General features: G+C 39.5%; 1 protein-coding gene across 2 annotated transcripts; it reads left to right on the forward strand.

Annotated features, from left to right (window-relative positions):
- The first annotated feature begins 247 nt into the window (after positions 1 to 247).
- septin5a (septin 5a) lies at positions 248 to 22,801 on the forward strand. Of its 2 annotated transcripts, XM_088412197.1 has the most exons (12): positions 248 to 374; positions 564 to 577; positions 14,632 to 14,722; positions 14,956 to 15,042; positions 16,038 to 16,161; positions 16,246 to 16,380; positions 18,170 to 18,287; positions 18,378 to 18,479; positions 19,536 to 19,632; positions 19,715 to 19,850; positions 21,562 to 21,664; positions 21,892 to 22,801. In XM_088412197.1, the coding sequence occupies exons 1-12, from the start codon at positions 329 to 331 to the stop codon at positions 21,949 to 21,951; spliced, it is 1,113 nt and encodes a 370-aa protein (XP_088268323.1). In that variant the 5' UTR covers positions 248 to 328; the 3' UTR covers positions 21,952 to 22,801. The 2 variants fall into 2 exon arrangements, with proteins under 2 accessions (XP_088268323.1, XP_088268315.1); XM_088412189.1 differs by lacking the exons at positions 248 to 374; positions 564 to 577 and adding an exon at positions 10,863 to 11,295.
- The last annotated feature ends 103 nt before the right edge of the window (positions 22,802 to 22,904 follow it).

Raw genomic sequence — 22,904 nt, forward strand, 5'->3', positions numbered from 1 at the left:
GTAAAATAAAAGTTTGACAAAAATGTACTAGTAAAATGAACTTCATTTGTTTGATAGCACAGCATATATATTGTCGGTTTTTATTAAGAAGCAATCTGAATATTTAGCTGCTGTAAGATTTTAATATCGTCGGTTCTTTTTATTTTTTATTTTTTTTAATCGTCAAAGTGTCCTCACTCTACTTCCTGCTTATTGACGGCTCTGTGAGCTGATTGGCTGAGGCAGGGTTGATGGGCGCGGCTTGCATCCTCTCTGCTCGTCCTCCTTTTCTGTCGCTTCTTGCGTGTGTGCGGGAGCCGAGCGGGGAGCATCTCGTTGAGCGGTCGACATGACGGCCAGCATCCGATACAAGAGCAGGATTCCGGTCAAAACGGGTGAGCCTCATTTTGCACTTCTCTCTCTTGTTTGGATCCTGCGTTACATTAACTAGACGAGGTGTGTGTGCGTGCGTTTGTGTGTGTGTGTGTGTGTGTGTGTTTTCTGGGCGTCGCTGTGCATCCTTGCACCTGCTCCTCCTCCTCCTCTCCCATCCTCGAATTCATCGTGTGTGCCGTGGTCCACAGAGGAAACTGCCGAGGTAAGATGCAGCATTAATTCTCCTTCTTTCATCGTTTTTTGTTGTAATTCATTTCTCCTTTTTGAGGGTGAAATTTCTTCTTAACTGCAGTGTGAAGGATGCTGGAAGAGTAGGAGGAGGAGGGGTGACTGTGGCGGTGGGCTAGATTTCATTTTTAGAAGTAGAGCAGCATCCATTATGGCCTTCCTCTCCTCCCTTGGCCATTATCATTTTCCCCATACTCTTGTTTTCTATCCATTTAGAAAAGAAAGTGTTTCCATGCTAGATCGCCTGCAGGTTCCTTTTGACCCTGGAACCCCCCACCATCACGTCAGTTTACCCCACCCCCAGGTCCTTTCTCCCCCACGCTTGCATTTGTTGTGTGCTTAATGGCTTATCATGCATTCATAATATGACACTATTAAGTTTCACTGTGAGTTTAAGTGGGCCATATTTGAAAGAGAATGATCATTCTATTAAAAAAACAACAACTAATATATTTTATAATTGGGATATCAATGATGTTGGACTGATGCGGTATAATTGTTGGGGTTCAGATCCCACTCAGGAAAAGCATGAATGCAAATCTTTGCATGTAATCTATGATTGGCTGGCTATCAGCACGAGCAGATGTCTGACTTTTTTGCTTGAAGTGATGGGGAAAAGGAATCTCTCCTTTTAAAATTTATATTCTGTTGTATGTAATTGTTGTGTGTCGTGTTATTTATTTATTTTTTTGTAATTTAGGCTTTATTGCTTTTGATTTTTATCAACCCTTGAGCCAAGTCAGGATAAACGGTTGATATGGATGGATGGAAAGATGGATGGAAAGAGGGAAGATACAATGGATGGATAGAGAAAGAGCAATGATTAGATAGATGCTTAATGGTTGGTTTGTTATACAGATTATTCCCAACATCTGGGCATATGGTCATTCAGGTATGCCCAAATCTATGCAGGACATTCATTTGTTGCATTTGGCTCAATGCCATACTTCTCGGTGTTTTATCCTCAAACAAATCTCAGCCAGTTTTAAAGTCCAATTTTGCTTATTATTATAAAAATAAACACAATCTGGTTACTGAACGCACAGATGATTATGGGATTAGAGGGCAGCTGAGACGGGTGATGTAAGGCCACAATGCTATTAACTGCTTAATGACAGTCTCACAGTGGCAATTTTCATAAATCTGTTTAATCCTTTGGCGGCTCCGTGGAGCAATGGTTAGCGCGTCACAGTTCAGGGACTCGAGTTCAAATCCACCTCGCTCTGGCCTTCATGTGTGGAGTTTGCGCGTTCTCCCCGAGCCTGTGTGGGTTCTCTCCAGGCGATCTGGCTCCCTCCCACACTCCAAAAACATGCATGGCAGGTGTGTGAATTTCTTCTTTGGCTGCCAACCAATTCAGGGTGAACTGCCAGAAGTCAGCTGGGGTAGCCACCAGCAAGCCTGCGACCCTTGTGAGAGGAAGCTGCTGTAGAAAATGGATGGATGTTTATTCCTATACAGAGTCCTCAGAATTTCATACTAGAAAATGAAATTATCTTTATCAAATAAGGTGTTTTTAAATGACATACTTTGCTGATTGGCCAAGGGGAATGATATGATTCTACTGCTTTGTAGGTAATCCTGAGGCATCCATTATCTTAAGGTACCAGATGTGCGTCCTTGCCCTATAAACAAGTCAAGATACAGTATAAGGGGGGCATGTGTCATGCCTTAAACATTTAGGTCACATGAATGTGCACACTCATGTGTGAGTCATGTGACTAGAGGCATTTGAAATAATGGGAAAACGTGAAACGATGTACTACTATGCAGTAATACATTTGCGATTGTGCGGTGCTTCAGGGTTAGTGTGTGTGTTGTACCAGAGGCAAGGTGACTTTGCGTCATGGCATTCACCTAGCAGGCAGAGCTTCACTGGGGACATGGACTGAGCCATTCATGCCCACCAAAAAACACAAACAAAAATTTCTCTGATATCTTTTTGAAACCACCCAGTGGCAGTAGGCAGGCATCCCTCACCCTGTCAAACTTCTTTTTTTTGTAGCTTCACTCTATCACAAAAGTTAATATTGTACGTAATCATCCAATTTTATAGCAGCAATTTTCCCTTAACTTTGGAGGTGAATTACATTTGCTCGTAAAAACATTACCTCGAGGACAGACAAAGATGGACGTTTATGTACTTTTACTTTTAAAAAGTTGCTTGTTGGCTCTTTGGAAAAATAATGCGCACCTTGCGAAGCTAAGTTCAAACACCATAACATTTAGATATCTATTGCTTAAGAGATAATACAACAGTAACGTATCATGACTTTGATGCGTATTTCACTTGGATGTCTATGCTGTTTTGTTTTGTGTGTTAGCATTTAGCTGGTGGTTGTTTGCTTATGCTGTATGGACAGTGTGCAATCATCTTTAATTAAATGAACAAGTCTTTCTTTCTTAACCAAGTTCTTTTTTGAAACTAAGCAAACTAATCTCATACTGGTCACTTGTTAGTGGAGGCACTGTTCTACTTTGGGGAGTAAACTGAGCTGACGTCATTCATTTTACAGTACACGGCATGTACTTTTTGTGACATTTGAGTTCGGTAGTTTGCTGTAAGATCTCCCCAATGTGTCTTGGCACAAGCAAAGGTCGGAGAACACGAGTCCACGTTCTGATAATTACACATTGAAAGGTCTCCTTGATGCGTCAGTATCTTTGGAGTGCAGGTGTGAGTTCCCATCCTGTTGTTTGTCGGCTGCTGTTTAGTCTTCTGATTGAATTATGACCTCCTGCAGCCCCTTTCCTGGCAGATAAGCCAGACAGACAGATTTTCTCTCTCACAGAAATTTGCTGTTGGACCAAATCCAGTTCTTCCACAAATCATGTTTGTGGCCACATGGTATCAGCACACTCAAACACACAGGCTTATGATTTTTTGCTGGAAAACCAGGATTATTATGATGGCTGCAGACACTAAATCCAATCAATCCATCTGTTGGACTCTATTTCAATACTTTGAATATGCAGTTTTTCACATTTCTTTCTCTTTCTCGCATCTTGATCTTCCTGAGATGGAGCTAGGCTCTTGTTGGACTGTGCGGATCTGGAGAGCGTCCAAAATAATTCTGCTCACATTTTGTGGATGTTGCCATCACTTCCTGTGTTCTGTGGTAACATGTTGCTAGGGAACAGGTTTTTTTTTTTTTTTTTTTGGATGTGAGGAAGTGGACAACTGGAGCACCCCATCCACAAGATTGTGTGGTGTGACTTGTGTGTGTGTGTGTGGGCGCTTACTCACTGAGCTTTTTCAGCACTTTTAGAATGTATGTTATTTAGAAGAGGTTTGCTGGTCAACTTCCAACACTGCATAAAACATAATGTGTGTCCAGTCAAATTTGCTGTGGTTAAAAGCATTGGAGTTTCTTTTTTTGTTGTTGTTTTTAAGTTTAGCTCCAATACCCAGAAGGAAAAATACAACTAGTTTATCACAAAAAAAAGCAAACTTAGATTTTAAATGTACTGTGCTCTTAATCTGTTTTTCTATTTTCTTTGTTTTAGATATATTCCTATTTGAGATCAAAAAAAAAAAAAAAAAAAATATATATATATATATATATATATATATATATATATATTTTTTTTTTTTTTTTTTTTAAAGTCAACCAAATACTGGAGCTGTAAATTATCATTTTCTAAACTCTCAATGCTCTCAGCATTGATGTAAGAGTCTGGATTGCATTATTTCTGTCAAAAACTCCAAAAATTAATTCATCTAATTTTATTTTATTTCAACATATTTGAACTGTGTTAGTTGTAAATATCAATTTTAAAAAGTATGAAATGGGGAGAGCTTGAAGAATCACTCCCACGATTTCTCCTGGAAGTAAAAAAAGGTCTTTTATTTCACCAACATAGCTGTTAAAAACTAAAAAGATAACCAAAAGTAAATATTTAATCCAGAATCATTTTGAATATCGAAAATTTCTGTGGATCTTTGTACCTTTTAACCAGTCAATCAAAAACTGTAATTGTTTGATTGAAAGTTTTCCTTGCATCACGCAACTTCAAATATGTATTTTCCTCTATTTTGGCTCTTTAACTTGTGGTAGAATGATTGATTGATTGTTAATTCTAGAGAGAATGAGCTCTGGCAGGAATAGCAATGAATAATTTAGTCATTGAAGAAAGCATATCAAGCAATCTATTGTTCTCATAATGTTGATTGTCTCCCTCGGAGTAGCGGACAGATGTTGAGTGCGATATGTTTGTGAGCATGCCGACTCTCTTCTTCTAAAGTGGCGATTGAGTGTGTGCAAGTGGAAAGTGAAGTGGAAGTCTTCAATAGACAAGAGAGGAAGACATTCATCTTTACCTTAAGAGCGTTTGACAAGTTCGCATTTCCATGTTTAGATGGCTTATTTTGAAAGGATACATTCATGGAAGATGGGTTGTTTTGGGGTGACAACATTTTAGACTGGCCACTGCTTGAAAGTATTTGGATCTTCACCCAGCCTTGTCAGGGGTGGAGAAACTCAGGGCGTGTCACGTCGTGGCATGGTGACGTGAGGCGGCGGAGGGAAAGGGACTCAAAAACGCAGGAGGACGGAGAGAGTGTGCTCAAACAAAAATGCTCTTTTAATAATAAAACAAGGCAGAAGACAAAAACTAGACAAAGTAGCAAAATAAATGAGGAACGGAATATAACTCACGAGACTTAATGGGACGACGGGGAAGAATGGAGGGCGAGTACACAGGCACAGGGAACACGAATTGACGCGGTACAATAATCGGACGACGAATAAGAAAAGGCTGCAACTTAAATACATGAGGCTACTAACAAGACAACGCGAAACAGCTGGGAGAGACAAGAGGCAGGGGAAGCTGATTGGGTGACACGCAAGGGCAGGAACGCACAGGCGACAGGTGGACAAGATAAAACTAATGGACAGAAAGGAGAGGCAGACGCGGGGAAGAAATGGCTAAAGAAACAACCCAAAATCTCTACAACAAAACCCATAGCAGAAAGTAACTCAGGCAGAACGTGACAGGGTGAGGCTGCTAAACATGTAAATTAGCCCCGTAGTATGTAACAGAAATATTCAGAAAAAAGGCAATGTCCTGAGTCCTGCATGTTTTCCATGCTTCTTTTTTAACCCTTGTGCACACACTTTGCAAACTATACACATTGCATTTTTTTCTAAATTTTGTAGATGATTTTGAAAGCATAATTAGAATTATTTAGGATTTTTCTTTCCTTCAACCACTCAAATTATTCAGCGGCATCAGTTCTACCCATACATATGTTGGTTAAATTTATTAACGCTCACAAAAAAATTGAAAAAATGTTATGGTCTCTCTTCTTAGTCTGTGAAGTGATGATAACACTTTGAGACAGCCATTAACTGGTCTCGAGTTTGACTGCCACTCAACGGAATGTTGCAAAAATCACAGGAAAAGTAATGTAATAAATCCTCTTAAAATGCATCTCAAAAATTGCATTTTAATGGTTTTATATGGTCCAAAAGTTGGACAATGAATATTTTTGTACATAAAATCTTGCACGCCCATCTGAAATCACATAGAAATGTTAGAATGGTTGGATTTAAAAATTTTACAGGTCATATTCTTCTGCTGGAAATGTCAGCTCCCTAGTGTTTTTTCCCCCTAGATTCTTTTATGATATCATTAAAAAAAAACAAAAAAACAAGGAATTTCCGTAATTTGTAACATAAAGGCGTAGGATCATTTTCAAGCTCCCGCAGAGCTTGCTGATGAACTAATAATTGGAATCAGGTACGCTTAGGAGCAAAGCATCAAAAACATGCAGGATTGCGGCTTTCCAGGACTGGAGTTTGAGACCTATGCTTGAATGAGTTGTGCTTATGCTAGTCTGAAGCACATCGAGCTGTCTTTTATTTGAAATGCGCTAAATAAATAAAGCTGTCTTTCCTTGCCTGCTAAAGCAAGCCGTGACCGTTCTTAAGAGAAATTTTTAGGACTTAGCTGGAGGGTGAGGCTGACCCACATTCCCCGATAGGCAAAACCAAAATGACCAAAGCGTTTGGTCTGCTTGATAAGATTTGGATTACAGCTCTGTGAAAATGTCTGAGCTATACTGCAAATCCTCCCCCAAAACATGAGATGAATATTACATAATATTTATCAGGACCTTGAATATTTGTCTGAAGCACACAGAGGTGATTTTTGGAGGGATGCTGTATTTTATCAAGAGCTCAACTTTCCTCCCGGCTACGAGATGTTTTTAATAGTCAAACTGGAGCGTACCACATCAGGCCAAACGTCAACTATCCATTTCACTCAACTTGAGCTCGAAGCCAGTAATTACACGCTATCAGGTTAGAATTAGCATAGAGGCCACGTTGGTGGATCATGGCCCAAGCTGACAAAAGGGCCGTTCACACACACCCACTTTCCCTCATCTCAATGTCTAGCCACCATCTGTGAGGAAGTCGTCACGTAGATGATGAAAGGGTTAGTTAGAAGGATAGGAAATGCATTGCGATCACTGACAGATCACCTTTCTTTGCCTTAATAAAAGTTCATAAGGTTTTTTTTTTTAACCATTGCCTCGTGGAATCCTGATATGAACAGTCTTGCCTTGAGGTACAAGTGACTTGTGATGGCATACTTGAGATATGAGAATCCTATAGAGGCAGATTGCACAAGTAACTTCACAGCAAGCAGATTTTTTTCTGTATAATTTGTTGATATTCTCCACAAAAAGGCTCCACTGTGTTTATTGTTCATAAAACAAAGAGAACTAAAATTGATGTCATGAAAATATCCATTGAGATTTGCATCTCTTTTGAAAGTATGTACCGGAGAAGAATTACATACAACAGAATTTCAGAAGCGCATGAAAGAGAAAAGGAATTATGAGAAAATGTGACACAATCTGAGCTTTGATTGGTCGTCCCCTGAGCCTGGGTAACTGATGGCAAGCGGCAAAAAAGCCATTCCCTGATACTAATAAAAATGCGTGGGCTTTGTCGCTTAGTTCATATTCCTCAAATGCAATATTAAGCAGAATGTCGTTCTTAGACTAGCAGGGCTGCATAGAACATTTAGGTCTTAAAAAAAATCCACAGATTATTAATTAATATAAACTATTTTTGACTTGGCTTTCCCCTTGAATTTCATGACGACCTGTTTTTATCTGACATAACGGCAGACTTGAAGACAGGCTATTCATTTTGGGAATTGACAATACCTGAAACTGCCATGCGGGGACACTATTGTCAATGGTAAATTTTAATTCCAAGTTCTGTGCATAAGAAGCCTCTAACGCTCTTCAAAGAACTTGATACTTTTCTGGGTCTGCTGCATTATGAGCTGCTTCAAGTATTTTTGATCCATTCCTCATGAACACAACTTTTTGAAAGTGCACCCTCCTTGCTTTTGGCCCATTTGGAAAGCATTCAATGGAATGCATTCAGTATCAACTGCGTGATTGTGAATCAATGCTAACTGCTGTGTTTTATTGTAGTATGGCTCCCTCCGCTGTCATGCCTCTGAATGAACGAGAGGAACATGTTGATGGCTGCCTTACGGGTCCTAGACATTTCCTCTGTCTGTCCAAGAGGACACCAACTGACACTTTGTATTACATGTGCACGGACGTAAAAAAACTAACTCTTAATGTTTATTACTTACGAAACCAATTCATTACCATGCAACAGTTTTAATAATCCACTAATCATTTCTTGAGGTAAGAGCAGAGAATGAGGATGTGTGGGCGTGCACGTGTGTGAGACAGCTGGCCTTTCAGATAAAAAATCTTGGGGCTTTGACTGCAGTGCTATTATCACACATCTGCTCCTTTCTTTTATGAAGGCGAAACACACATCAGCACATGTTGCACTCTTCATCTTTTGAACCAAATTCCAAACAACTCAAGTCCAAATAACACATTTAAATTGTGTTGACCGAAGCCAATGGACACAAAAGTACGGACCCGCGCAAACACACAATGCACACAAACACAACATAGCCTACATGCACAGGTTTTTCTCACTTATCGTCGTGGGGCCATCTCATTGACATAATGCATTTCGTAGCACCGAACACTTACATTAACCATCACAACTGATTGCCTCAGTCTAAAACCTTGACCGGACCCCAGAAATGAAAGAAATGTTTTTTCCCAAAATTCTCAATGGCCACCATGCCCCTGTTCTGATGTCATCAATAATTCTCTTTCTTATTTGTCTTCCTTCAACTCCTCTTCCCCCCCCCCCCCTTGCTTCTTCACCTCCAAGGTTTCTTCCTCGACCACCTCTAATTCTCACTCTGCTCACTTGTCTCGCTCCCTCCCTTTTACTGCACAGAAAACATCTTACCTGTGGCGTATTCATAGTGCTCAGGCTGATAGAAAAGTGAAGTAATGATCTAAAACAGAGTGGCAAAACAGTGTAAATATAACCTTAAATGGTAATAATACTCGTCTATGTCAACATAACTTTTAATGACAAGCCCCGCATCAAAGCAAATTAACCATAAATGCATAACATAACACAGTGAAGACAAATAATCAGTATTATAAAACTCCATAACCAGGCAAACAGCTTCATCACTACAATATAAACATTCCACTTTGTTGAACGAGGCACGGAGATAAATGGCTCTTTGTTCTTCGCTCCTGTACCAAAGGACAATGTACAGTACTTATTATAACACTGCCCCCTAATGGAGGGCGGACCATCCTTCGGTAATGATCATGTGTAAAGCAGTCAGTTGTATTGACACTTTGCATAGCTTATGTTACAGCATTGTAAACTCTGCGCAAAACAGATTGTGCTTTTAGTTGAGGGACCTCTGCAAGTAGTTTTGTGATAGTAGTTTTAAAAATTGCTCTACATAAATCCCTTTCAGACAATAAGCATTCAGACAAAAAACCTATAAATTTCTAAATTCTCCAACAGCCAAAATGTCCAACATTTTAGCGTATAATTTGACTTGATTACATTTTTATTTTAATTTTTTTCATATACATTTTTGGTTAGATTTTTTGGTTTCTATTTTCAGTTGTAATTCAATATTTGTCTTGAAATGTTATCTTAATAAGAACGGGGGGATGGGGGCTCAATGTGGTTTGTGGTTGTATGCCCTAATGCCCTATTTGTGGCTTCCAACCAATCCAGGGGTGTAATGTGCTACTGATTACAAGTTTTATGCCACATAGAAAAGATTGGCTGGGAAAAGCCCTTTTTGCTCATGTTTAAGTGCAGCGTCTCCTTGTGATGTCGTGTGCAGTAGAGGCTACACTGGATGTGACATCCTTACAGGGTGTGCCTGCTACTTGGTGGGAAAGAAAATGATTAGCTTTTTCTTTTTTTTCCTCTTCAAAGACGCTGCCCACATCATATATGCGATGACACACCCAATCCCACAAACACACCCACTCACCCACAACACTGTCACATCTGGAAGAAATCACCTACTGCCTACGTTGCCACAAAAACCTCCTCCTAAATCCATAGATATACCAAGAGGTATACCATATCCATAGAAAATACCAAGAGGTATTTTCTGTATTACAGAAAGTGGCTGAGCAACTTCTTAATAAAAAAAAAAAAAATGTGAGTGCACGATTGGAGCAAATATTTGAGCTGTGCGTGCGCTTCAGACTCCCACCACGAGATATCAGCAGACTTCACAAGGACCAGACACCATCAGTTCACATACAGTAAAATGGAAAAACAAAGCTGGTGACACTAAAACTTGGCTGGCTTGGCTAAGCTGGCTTGCCACCTGTCAAAAAACAGCCCACAAAAGAACCGGGAATGATAATACATTAGGTACAGGTGTACTTTGTTCTAACAATTTAAGCATCGCAGGTAGCTATAGCTAGCTAATGACACGCCGGAACGATGTTTGCCAAAAGTATTGACTCTAGGCATTTATGCTATGTGGCTGACGATCTGTAATTCTACTTTAGTAAAGATTGTGGGCAATTTGTCACTTCTTTCTACAGTCATGCCTGTTCTTTTTTCGAATGTCGTTTCAATTTGAATGTGGTTTGCAGCAGTTGATATTGTTACTGTCGGATCGATTGGTGCAATTGCAGGTTGTCAAGGTATATAGGATGAAACTGGGACATCACTGAGCATGTGGACAAACAGGTTGACTTTCCTCACAGGTTGATCATTGTCATGACTGCAGGTTCATACTTGCAGCCCGTGGAGATGTTAGTAAATTCATGTGTTGTTTCTATAAGGGCCTCTTTGCTTCTCTTCCTGCTCTGACAGGTTCTCTCGCTACGGCTTTCCCTCTCGCCCTCTCTCTTGCTTTTTCGGGCTGAGCTCAGCAAAGATGGGACTCTTTCTGAAGGGGAGGGAGCACACACAGCAAATGAATGAATTTCTTTGAGGCCTTTCGCTGGTTTCCTCCCACAAATTGGCACCTCGGGCCCGCTTTGCCTGGCTTTTTGTTTTCCTCGGCGCAATGTGAATTCCTGTGTACCTGTCTGAACAAGGGTAGACGGAGCGCTGTGGTGAAAGAAAAGGAGTGTAAAGAAAAGGAAGATCCGTTAGAAGGAGGAGTTTATTTTGTGTGTATTGAGGCGTCCCGTTTGTCCGATCTCGATCCCGTTGGATTCTCCTTTGACTGGGTGGACACGTCGGCCAGCAGCTTTGGTGCACTTATAGCATGGATGCAATCATGCTGCAGGAGAAACTAGTGGAACGACTCCTGTGCCCACGCGTGAGAACCGCCAGACAGAAGGTAAGAACTCGCATGTCTGGAATACTTGGTGGTTTTTTTATATGCATAGAAAATGGTGGGGCAGCATCTTCTTACGTTACATTCAGGAAAACTACAGAAATTGCTCTCAGAAGCACTACCACGAGGATATTTGTGTAATATACAGGTACTATTGGGATTAGATTATTATTATTGTCAAATGTGCCTTTCATTTATTTATTTTTTTTAGAAACGTGTTTTTTGTTCTTCTCAGACTGTATTGCATATTTATTTAACTGACGTAACGCTCAGAGTAGAGGGATTCCTGTCACATGACTTGGACTCAAGTGGACTTGAGTCTAAATCATGTGACTTGCTTGGCAAACACTTGAACGCTCGACCTCCATGACAGGCTGTTCTGTGTACTTTTGAAACTCTATTTTAAAAAAATAATCCAGAGTACTTTTCGTTGAAAAATTGACTACTTTTTGCGTTGTGCATGCCAGCAATCCAGCAAACCTGTGATATACCAGTATGTGCAACCTCAGATTAAGACTGAGGCTTCCTTGTTGAGCAACTGTCACAGAGAAAGCTCCTGAAATGAAAAAAAAATCTTCAAAATGATCTTTTTGATAAAACTTGGAAAAAGATAATAACAAAATGCAAAGTTTGCAACTTGTAGTAGAGGCAAAACCAGTTCCTGACAATGAAAATGTATCTATGCACCATCATCTTTTTTTTTCAACTGAACCCTGTGTTTATAATGTACAGTACATTGAAATGTCAAATGTCATCCAGTAGAGTGCAAACTTTCACATAGGCTGACCAATGCTACACTACAATAAACAAACTATCGCATCTACCAAATAAATTTGTGCCACTTTAAGTGGGTAAAATTAAGTCATATGGTTCAAGAGTACCTTAATTCCAAAGCAATGCAATACTTATGTAAATTGAGTAAAGTTTACCTTGAAAACATGTCATATGATCAAGAACATTTTATTTCCAATGTATTTTTGAATAGGTGCCAGTAATCTAAAAAATAAATAAGTAATCAAGTACACGTATCATTTGCAGCATTTATCAGAACTTCACCAGCAAGTAGGCTGTCCTTTTATGGAATTTGTTTGCTGCAGGGACCCTTTTTCACCCATACTCTCTGCTGGACACTGCTCCACTTGCCCCTAATGGCAATTCCAAACAGGAAGCTTCAGAAGTGTGAAAATGGCTGGCAGAATCTCAACCCTTTCGTCCTTTTAGATTGTTCATTCATTGACTTTTTGACCAACTGGCATCCTAGATGCAGAGATCTTCCCCTCACCAGTGGTCTATGTGTTGACATGCCAATGGCAAGTTCTATTTAAAAAGGCCGGTTGTCTCTTTGCACAGTTGCTTCTTCCGAGTGAGAGTTTTTTGGGTTCTGGTCAATGTGGCGTTTGTGTGCAAGTGAATGTCCTCTGCTGTCGTGCGGCCAACCTCCCTCTGAGTGTGTATTTATATCTACACACAGTAACTGATGCTGTGATGTTCTGGCTCAGAGAGCAGGAGAAAAAACCCAGAGACCACTTTATTTCTTTACACGTTGCCAATATGTCCAATCAAGGCAGATGAGCTGAGAATTTGTCTTGATTCCGTGTCGGATTTCTCCCTTTTTTTTTCCTAATGAGGACAAAAGTTATGAAAAATGAATGACTGGATGCATTATTTGGTTTTGATGTTTGTCAAGGTTTCTCCGCCTGACACCAGATTTGATGAAGTGTACTTTTTTCGTTATGCTCTGCCAACTTGTGTTCTCAGAGAACCACTTACGGTGCTAATGTCTGCTTTCTATTTTAGAGCACAGGCCACTACTGAGGTTGAACTGTTAAATACAGTGTTAAAAAAAAGTTGTGAGTGAGCAGGTTTCTTCTTAGTTCATGGAGAACTTTGTAAGCAAATTGTATCGTAACATCTTTTTTTTCCGGGCACTGGGAAGAAGACAAAATACAATACCAGTGAAAACTTTGGAAACATCCTCTTATTTAATTTTTTTTAAATCTTTAATGATTTATCGGATTGTAAATTAATACTTGAATCAATGAAAATATGAATAAAATAGAACGTTTTTACAGATTTTTGCCCCAAGTCCTACTTCTCTAGCAGCCAACCAAGCACAAGCTACCTTTTGTTTTTTGGGGGTGTTATGCGTGGTCCATATCTCCGTGTTGTGAGCGCAGAGTGCTAAAACTATCAGCTCTCTAAAATGCACTCTAACAGGCACTCAAGAAAAGAAACCTGGAAAACATGCAGAATACCAAATTCGAACACACCTGCATTAAAACCCGGAAGGACTTTAACTTTACAGCTATATGCAATATGCAATGTGAAGAGTAAATAGTTCTGTATTTCTGGACCTTTTAATGTGTTTGAGACTTTAACTTTGAAGCTATTGCCAAATCGTTGAATGGGAGTTTAAATTAATACAACAAAACTGGCAAAATTATCGAGAGTAGTTGGCTTTGTTCCTAATTTATGGGAGATGAATTAAGACGTTATTACCAAATTGAGGGTCGATTCTGTTTTTCATTCTTTACACCATGGATGGTTCCATTATTACTGTATGTGACTAAAGCTAGTACCCACTCCTTTCACAGAGCTTGTTTTCATGAGGCTAAGATGGAGCCTACCCTGGAAGGTTTTGGGCAAGTTAGGGTAAACCCTGGACAGGTTGCCAGCCAATAGCAGGGCACAACCAATACATTATGTATATCCACAGGGACATCACACACCTATTGATCATTTATAGTCATAGGCTCTTCCAACTCCCCACGAAAAGGCCCTAAGCCAAGAGCCCTGGCTCTTGAAACTGTTTAACTACTAACCAGGCCAAATGTTGCTCATGACTCTCCAAATCCTCACCAAATTGTAATTGCTTTCCCCTTGATTGCTTTTCCTACTTTCTTCAGAATTACGGCACGTGCACATTTGAAATTTACTACTGAAGAATTCCTTCAGATTCAAGGTGAAACCCCTTCATTTTATTATTGATGATCTTAACCGCTTAACTTCACGAGGGCCGCGAACATGCTGGAGCCCAATTCAGCAGTTTTTGACCTGTTGGCGGGGTTCACCCTGATTTGGTTGCCAGGAAATCACGCTCAAGGTGAAACATCTTCAACAAACAATAGCAATCCAGTTGCCTCCACTCACCCTTTGCAAATGGCTTGTGCCCTTTTTCATTTTGGACACAATTTACAGTGTAGTGACTTTTAGCACAACTTCAAACATGACTCCATTGGTGAGAACAAAAACCTGATCATCATTCCCGCATCAAAACAATACCTGTATTTTGCTTTCTTGGTTTTGGATGGATGATTGTGTGTGTTTTGTGTTCCCTAGGAAAAGCAGTATGTGGGCTTCGCCACTTTGCCAAACCAAGTCCACAGGAAGTCAGTGAAGAAAGGCTTCGATTTCACTCTAATGGTGGCAGGTTTGTTTGGCTTATCTACTAGTTCTCAACAACCAGGACAATGTTTTGTTTTCAGATTATTCACAAATTGGTATGATTGTATCAAGTTGTACATTAGTACAGTATAGTTTTGTCATTAAATACTCAAAAGTCTAAACCTCTTTTGATTCAAGTTCAAAATGCAAATGTCCACTTTTGCTGTATTCATTATGGATACATTAAAACAAGTCTTTTCAAACTGTTTGACTGTTCAGGCGAATCTGGCATGGGCAAGTCCACTCTGGTCAACAGCTTGTTCCTCACCGACCTCTACAAGGACAGGAAGCTGCTGAATGCTGAGGGTGAGTCTTGTAATGATCAGCTACATTTTCACCGCTCGATGGATGTCCTCGGAGATCTGCTATTTATATAGCTGACTTTCTCTTGTACTTTTGTCATGTCACACTTCCCCAGGTGCTGGCTCGCTCTTATTAGCTTTTAGGCTCAAATAGCAGCAAATTACTCAGAGATACACACGTTCAGTAATGTTGTATCTTAAAAAAATTCAGGTGTAACTACATACTGTTGTCATATCAATTTAAGGTCATTTAAGGACAGCGGTAAATTTGTTATACTACCGTGTTTTTAATTCAAAACATGAAAATCATCGTTCCTGACTGAAATGAATGCAAGTGTCATTAATCAGTTCTAACCTTCTCTCCAAAACAACTATAATTTGTCTAATGGTTCTTCTAATAGTTCTTCTAATCTAAAAATCATGATGACTTCCTGTGGAGTATGCAATTTTGTCACCCGGAGGCGCCATAATTGCCATGAAGACACAAATATGAAGCTTTTCACAATCGCTGTAGTCATTTTCTGTGGAGGATAAACAATATATGCCTCTGAGTGTTGTTGTTTTCTTTACATGTGTCAATGCACGTTTGAGTCTTTTCCTTGAAGAGGTATAAAACAGCCACTTACATTTACAGTGTATTTATCTGTACACTGTAGCACACTATGCAGGATACCTGTTTTTTTATGTGTTAGAATTAAGCTAGCAGATACATCATTTTCTTTATTTTATGTATAGTTTGAGAGTAGCCTGTCATAAAGTGAGCTGAGTTGAGTTCATGCCTGATACAATAAGCATGATAAACTAATCTCTGATCTCTGGTAAGACCAAAATTGAAGTTTTTTATAGTTGGCGGAATATACATGCAACTCTTGTAATACAGTGTCGCTACAGTATTGTCGTGCCCATAATGTGTCGTTGACATTCCTTGCCTCATGGAATTTTTTCCTTGCCTTTTTGGTCCTGATGCTTTCCTCTTCTCTTTGTCGTCATGGTGACCAGAGCGCATCAACCAGACGGTGGAGATCATCAAACACACGGTGGATATTGAGGAGAAAGGAGTCAAGCTCAAGCTCACCATCGTCGACACGCCGGGCTTCGGAGACGCCGTCAACAACAATGAGTGGTGAGCTGGCAATGCCTCGGTTTCCGCCTAGAAACTGTGAACTTTCTGACGTGTGTGCATGCATATGTGTGTGTGGGTGTGTAGCTGGAAGCCCATCACAGACTACATCGACCAGCAGTTTGAGCAGTACTTCCGAGACGAGAGCGGCCTCAATAGAAAGAACATCCAGGACAACAGGGTCCACTGCTGCCTATACTTCATCCCTCCGTTTGGTCACGGGTAATGACATGCACACACACTTGTCAAAGGTGGGCCATGAGGGCAAGAAAGGCCTTTGCTCTTGTCCTAACTACAATTAGATGAACTGATGTATGTTTACAATCTAAAGTTTACCATCTTTGTTTGACAAAGTACCATTTTTTTTCTCAGTATATATAGTACTCGGGCGGCATGGTGGAAGAGTGGTTAGCACTTCCGCCTCACAATTCGGAGTCCCAAGTCCAATTCCAGCTTGCGCCGGTCCTCCTGTGAGGAGTTTGCATGTTTTCCCCGTGCCCGCCTGGTTTTCCTCAGGGCACTCCGACTTCCTCCCACACTACAAAAATATGCATGGCTGGTGAATTGGACGCTCTAAATTGCTTCAGGTGTGATTGGCTGCATAAATACGTGTTCGTTCTGTGTGCCCTGCAATTGGCTGGCAACCAGTTTAACGTGTCACCCGCCTACTGCCCGAAAACAACTGGGCAGCAAACCTGCAACCTTAATGAGGATAAGTGGCTGTAGACAAAGGACGGATGGATGTATTATACTCAAACTACTGTTCAAATTCTCCACACACCCAATAACATCAGCATTTTTCTGTTCTCTGATTGCTTGGGCTCAGTGAAACTTGATATACACACATGAATGCTTGTAAAGGATCGAGATCAAGATAGTTTTCAACTTTCCACTGTTAAATATATGTATAGAAATTATATTTGGCACATTGGCAATTCAATTTCTTATTAAATATAAGTTCTATGAAACTGACATTTCTGACCAGAAAGTAAAACGTCTAGTTGGCAGGTTGTGCTTCTCACTGTCTGGCTGCGACGCCCCTTTTATGATCTATCTATCTATCTATCTATCTATCTATCTATCTATCTATCTATCTATCTATCTATCTATCTATCTATCTATCTATCTATCTATCTATCTATCTATCTATCTATCTATCTATCTATCTATCTATCTATCTATCTATCTGTCTGTCTGTCTGTCTGTCTGTCTGTCTGTCTGTCTGTCTATCTTCCATCCATCCATCCATCATCTTGACCGCTTATCCTCACGAGCGTCGCAGAGTGATTGAAGGAGCCAAAAACAGGTGTTTTACTGACATTAAAATACAGAACAGTGTATATGAATCGCATTCACTGACACACTATCAAATCAGTCGATGTGGGACTGCAGTATTCATAACAACAGTTCTGCCCACGGGTGACTGACATTGAATGCCCGACTCTGTGCTCCTAAACACACATTTTTTGCCACTTTGACATTTTCTACAGTAAAACGTTGTAACTAGTAAATGAAACTTTACTATTTGTCTGGCCGATTTACCTGGCTGTATACCTGGCCGGTGCAAAATTTCTCCTCAACTCCAAAACCAAAACGAAGTTAAAAGACGTGGATAAGGTCGACATGTATTTACTCTTTCACGGCTGGTACGGGGGCGGTGTAGGGGAGATAGATATGAGTTTCTTCTGTCGTCATAAGTTTTTTCACCAAGTCATGTTTATCTGCTCGGGTGGAAAGATAAAACTTTGATGTTTAGGGAGAGAAATCAAAATTGCAGCATGGTTAAAAGCTCCAAAATGTTAACTTTTCATGATAAGGCCCCTTTAGTATTGTCTAGTGAGCACAGCATTCATTGTTTCCCTAATATTAATTCTTTCTATCTTGGTAACCTGGTAGTGGTGGCTTAAGGCAGGTAAATCCCTGCTCACTAAGGGAAAAGGTAACAAATGCTCCGCAGTCCACCTGCGCACGCATACAGAAACCTACTCCCACTGTGCATGTCTTGGCTCAGGTTGCGCCCAGTGGATGTGGAGTTCATGAGAGCTCTGCACGAAAAGGTGAACATCATCCCACTCATTGCCAAAGCGGACTGCCTCACTCCCACCGAGATCAAAAAGCTGAAGGACCGAGTGGGTGCAAACACTTACACGTTCACTGTGTGGTACGCGCTCAATCTGATTGAAGGCTGCGCATGTTCGTGTATGTGTGCATATGTGCAGATACGAGAAGAAATAGACAAGTTTGGTATCAAAGTCTATCAGTTCCCTGAATGCGATTCAGATGAGGATGAGGAGTTCAAGCAACTGGATAAAGAATTGAAGGTAGACTCCTAATGCAACTTTTAGATTGAACTCTTTTAGTTTCAACATTATAAATGTTGTACAAAGTTTTGTCAAACATCTGCAGTGGCTGGATATTGGGTCACAAGAGCGGTTTCCTCGGTCCAAAAAAGCTTTCCAAAAACTGTAGTGCTAATAGTACACTAAGGAAAGTCTTTGAAAAATCAATAGAAGGAGATTCTACTTCGTTAACTAAAATGTAATAGTTCTCTGTGGTCAGCAAAGCGTATCTTCTATCAACTTCTTAAAATCAAATATGTGTCATTAAGTGCAATTGGCGCTCAGTGCCTCTTTCAGAAACTAATATTATGATATGAAATTACCCGCCTATTCAAAAACGTACAAGTGACAACATTCTAACTTATGATGAAGATTTGATCTTTTAAACAACAAATCCATGTAGTATTCACAGATTTTAGTTGACCAAAAGTGGCCAAAAAAGGCAATGGAAAGTATTATTATTGGATATGAACTGATTCAATACCAAAGACATATTTTTGCATTTTGCATTCAAGCGAGAGACATTCAATCACAAGTACTTGCTTTAGTGATTACCTAAGCACTTTAGTAATTGATTACTTTAGTTCATTATCTAGAGTAATTGATGACCTCATTAGTAATTTACTACTTTAGTTCTTAATTCATTTAGTGCCATTTTGTAAAAAACACTTAAAAATAACTTGGGATTGAATGTCTGGACTCTGAAAAACAACAACGTAAAAATATGTCTTTGGGATTGAATGAATTAAACAGCTGAAGTTGGAAGTTTACACTTCAGACAAATATCATTTTAGGGAAGTTTTATGAGTTTAAAAAAAGGAAGGAAAGCGGACGTAAAAGGTATAGAGGCTGGAGGATGGTGGTTAACACTTGTATGATTTGTATAAGGATTTTCAAACGTTTCTATGGAATAAATTATTTCAAAACCCCCATCTAATTGTTAGTGGAATGTTTTGTACGATTTCCCATAGATTTCACTGTATGACAGAATCAAAAGGGTGAGTGCAAATCCCAAACTGTATGTTTGCATGCGTGCAGGAGTGCACCCCATTTGCAGTGATCGGAAGTAACACAGTGGTGGAAGCTCGAGGACAGCGAGTGCGAGGGCGACTCTACCCTTGGGGAATCGTTGAAGGTGCCGTCATCTTTTGGCTTCCGACCGGATGCCACTTGTGAAAAGCTAGATGATTGATGTGGCGTGCATTTGTGTTCTGCAGTGGAAAACCAATCCCACTGTGACTTTGTGAAGCTGAGGAACATGCTAATCCGCTCGCACATGCATGACCTCAAAGACGTCACCTGCGACGTCCACTACGAGAACTACAGAGCGCACTGCATACAGGAGATGACTAGGTGCGTTATGTTTAATGACACAGGAATAAGACGTAATTCAAGGTTACCTCACTCATACGCAACATTCTCATTCATGCAACTGAAACGTTCCCTCGTTCTTACATCAAAATGTTTGTTCCTTCTGTTTTTTTTTACTCGTGGTAAATACTATTACTAAATCGCTCTCATACACACAACTGAACTTTTTTGCTTGTATGCGCGACTGAAATGCTCTTATACACACTACTGAAACACATACAGTATCACAGTATAATGTACAAATATATTAGTGTTTTATTTGAATTGATTTCAACATTTCAGTGATGTTTAAGTAATAAAAAAATGTAAAAAAAAAAAAAACTGCTTCAGTCGAACATTTGAGAGTGTTTAAGAATTGCACAGTATCTGTCGAAAGTTTGCAAATAGCTCCAAATTCAAATCTTCTCAAGCACATGAAGAAATTAAACATTAAGAAATTCAAGCTAACACAAGTGCACACCTGGTGGCTGAACAAGATGTACATAGCTGTCTCCTGGAAAAAATGAGCCTATTTTGAGAAATGGCTAAAATATGTTTTGTTATGATGTACATTCTTTTTGCTTTCACCTACCAATTTAGTCAATATTTCTTAGTAATGGTGATGATTTCAATTTCGTTTACAATTTGAGAAAATGTTAAATCATTCCAAACTTTTGACATACTGTACATGGGTGACAAAACTCAACAGTGGGTAAGAGCATTTCTCTAGTGTTCATGCATTCAATGCCAAAGACATATCTTTTCGTTTTGTAAGAGCTCTGACATTAAATCCCAGTTGCTATCTATATTTATTCCTTCCAAATATTTGGGAAAGGAGGTTCTGAAAGAGGCTGGTATTAAATGAATTAAATACTAAAGTAATGAATTACTTGCGCTGATCAAGTACTAAAATAACTTACTTGAAAGTAATCAAGTACTAAAGTAATCAATTACCACCATACTTGATGGCTTAAAGCCATCAATTACTTTAGGTACTTACCGGTAAGCAATAAAACAATCAGTTACTTTCGTGCTTAATTTCGGTCGTGCAATCCATTTTAGACCACTCTTTTGCCAAGCAGTTGAAAAAAAATTAAACAAGTACCTGGCTGGATGCTTAAAACAATGTAAAAATATGTCTTTGGGATAGAATGTCTTAAAGAGAAAAGAAAATCTGTAGTTTTAGATGTAATTGTATAATTGAGCAAAAATGTCACCATAGCACAAATGAGAGCATTCCATTAGTGTTCATGAAACCCGTTTAGCGGTGTATGTGAGGAAAAAAAATTCACTTGCATGCATATGATCATTTAGGCAGTGTGCATGAGTAAAAAAACAAAAACAAACAAACACAAAAAAACAATCAATAGTGCCTATGAAACAATCTCGGAAATGTGCTGTATATGATAGCATTTAACTCATTCAGTGGAGGGCATTTTTTGAGCATTTTCAAACACTTGATATATAAATGAATGAATTCCCTGGAGTGGATGTCCAGACTCTTGAAAGATATGTAAAAATATGCCTTTTGGATTGAATGGCTTAAGTAGAGTGAGTGTCTCACTAGTTTTTGAAACGTATTCCAACAATTTGTCCCTGTTGGCCCCTCATACTGGTATGTGTGTTTTGTACACAAACCTATCGCATACCTGCTGATGTTGTGAATTTTACTGCTTTTATGCCTGCTTCACTTCCTCTTTTGCTTTCCTCTCAGTAAACTGGCCCAGGACAACCGTATGGAGAGCCCTATCCCCATCCTGCCACTCTCCACTCCAGATGTGGACACAGAAAAGCTGATTAAAATGAAAGACGAGGAGGTAATACGACCAGATAAAATTCCATCACAGCACAATGACAAGTTCTTTTTCATTGCCTGCATCGTAATGTGATTACATTTCTTGCCAATACTGTGTGTAGCACAAACTTGGAATTTTCCTCAATCTATTGTTCCATAAAAAAAACAGAATAGGATTTATACATTAATCATTAAAAAAAATATGTTGCTCTATGTGCTGAAGCTTTCTACTTCTGTGTTTGTGAACAGCTGAAGAGGATGCAGGAGATGCTGACTAAAATGCAGCAGCAAATGCATGAGAAAGACTAGCAAGGACAAAGCAACATAATTGGATTTAATTTTGTTGTTGAGTGGCTGTACATTTAGGTCCGGTTTGGTGCTTTTGTATAGATTGTCTGCCTGAATGCTTTGTTTTTTTTGGTTGTTGTTTTCCTTTTCAAATCCAAAGCCTGTCACTTCCACGCCGAAGCAACGACCTCCACCTCTTCCCCCAACTGTTTTGACAATATAAAAGCCTAATTTAAATCACTAATCAGTGTACCTAATTTATAAATACATTTTTTTAAGGGGGTCGGTATTTTGTCAGGGTATGACTACATGTGGCGTTTAGACTTGGAGTTTTTCATTCAGTGTGTGAGGGAGTTTTTTTGTGTTATTAATTCTCTTCGGGTGTCCGTGATATCTCCAATTAGCCTTTGCACAATTGCTTTTCATTTATTTAAATTCCTCTAACTAGCATAAGGAATGCATTATTTATATGAGTTCAGGATGTGGAGCAGCTTTCTTTCGTCATTGGTCGGCTGGTTTAAAACTGCACTTATTGTCAGACGTCAAACGTTAACTGTGAACGCACGTAATGAAAATAATGATAATAATAATTACAATGACAGGGTTTTTGCTTGAGCATGCTGCCGCTATTGTATCTGTCTGACACTTTCTACTGCTTCACAGCTTATATTTTACACTTGAGTCACAATCTTACCTGATAGTTTCCTTAATTTTGTGTAGAGGCAAGAACTTAGCGTGAATGTTTTGTTTTTCATTTTTTAAGAGTGAATTGTGCCCACGAAGAAGAGAAAAGTGTGAATGAGTGCAAACAGAGGAAACGTGTTTTTTCCTTCTGTCCAACATGACAAATAATAAACGTCGTTTCTGGTCATTCTCGTCATTGTTCATGCGAAGAAGTTGTCTGTCTTTTCCGGCTGTCACAGAGCTTGTGGAGATGTTATTTTTGGAATCATTTATCTCTCATTTAGTAGCCG

Source organism: Hippichthys cyanospilos, chromosome 1 (assembly GCF_059441005.1).
Source record: "Hippichthys cyanospilos isolate Australia breed blue-spotted pipefish chromosome 1, RoL_Hcya_1.0, whole genome shotgun sequence".
Classification (NCBI taxonomy): Eukaryota; Metazoa; Chordata; class Actinopteri; order Syngnathiformes; family Syngnathidae; genus Hippichthys; species Hippichthys cyanospilos.

Coding starts and splice junctions, on each gene's coding strand:
- septin5a (XM_088412189.1), top strand. CDS start 11,221: ATGGATGCAATCATGCTGCAGGAGAAACTAGTGGAACGACTCCTGTGC. Junction 18,480..19,535: donor AACTGGATAAAGAATTGAAG/GTAGACTCCTAA, acceptor GCATGCGTGCAG/GAGTGCACCCCATTTGCAGT. Junction 21,665..21,891: donor TTAAAATGAAAGACGAGGAG/GTAATACGACCA, acceptor GTTTGTGAACAG/CTGAAGAGGATGCAGGAGAT.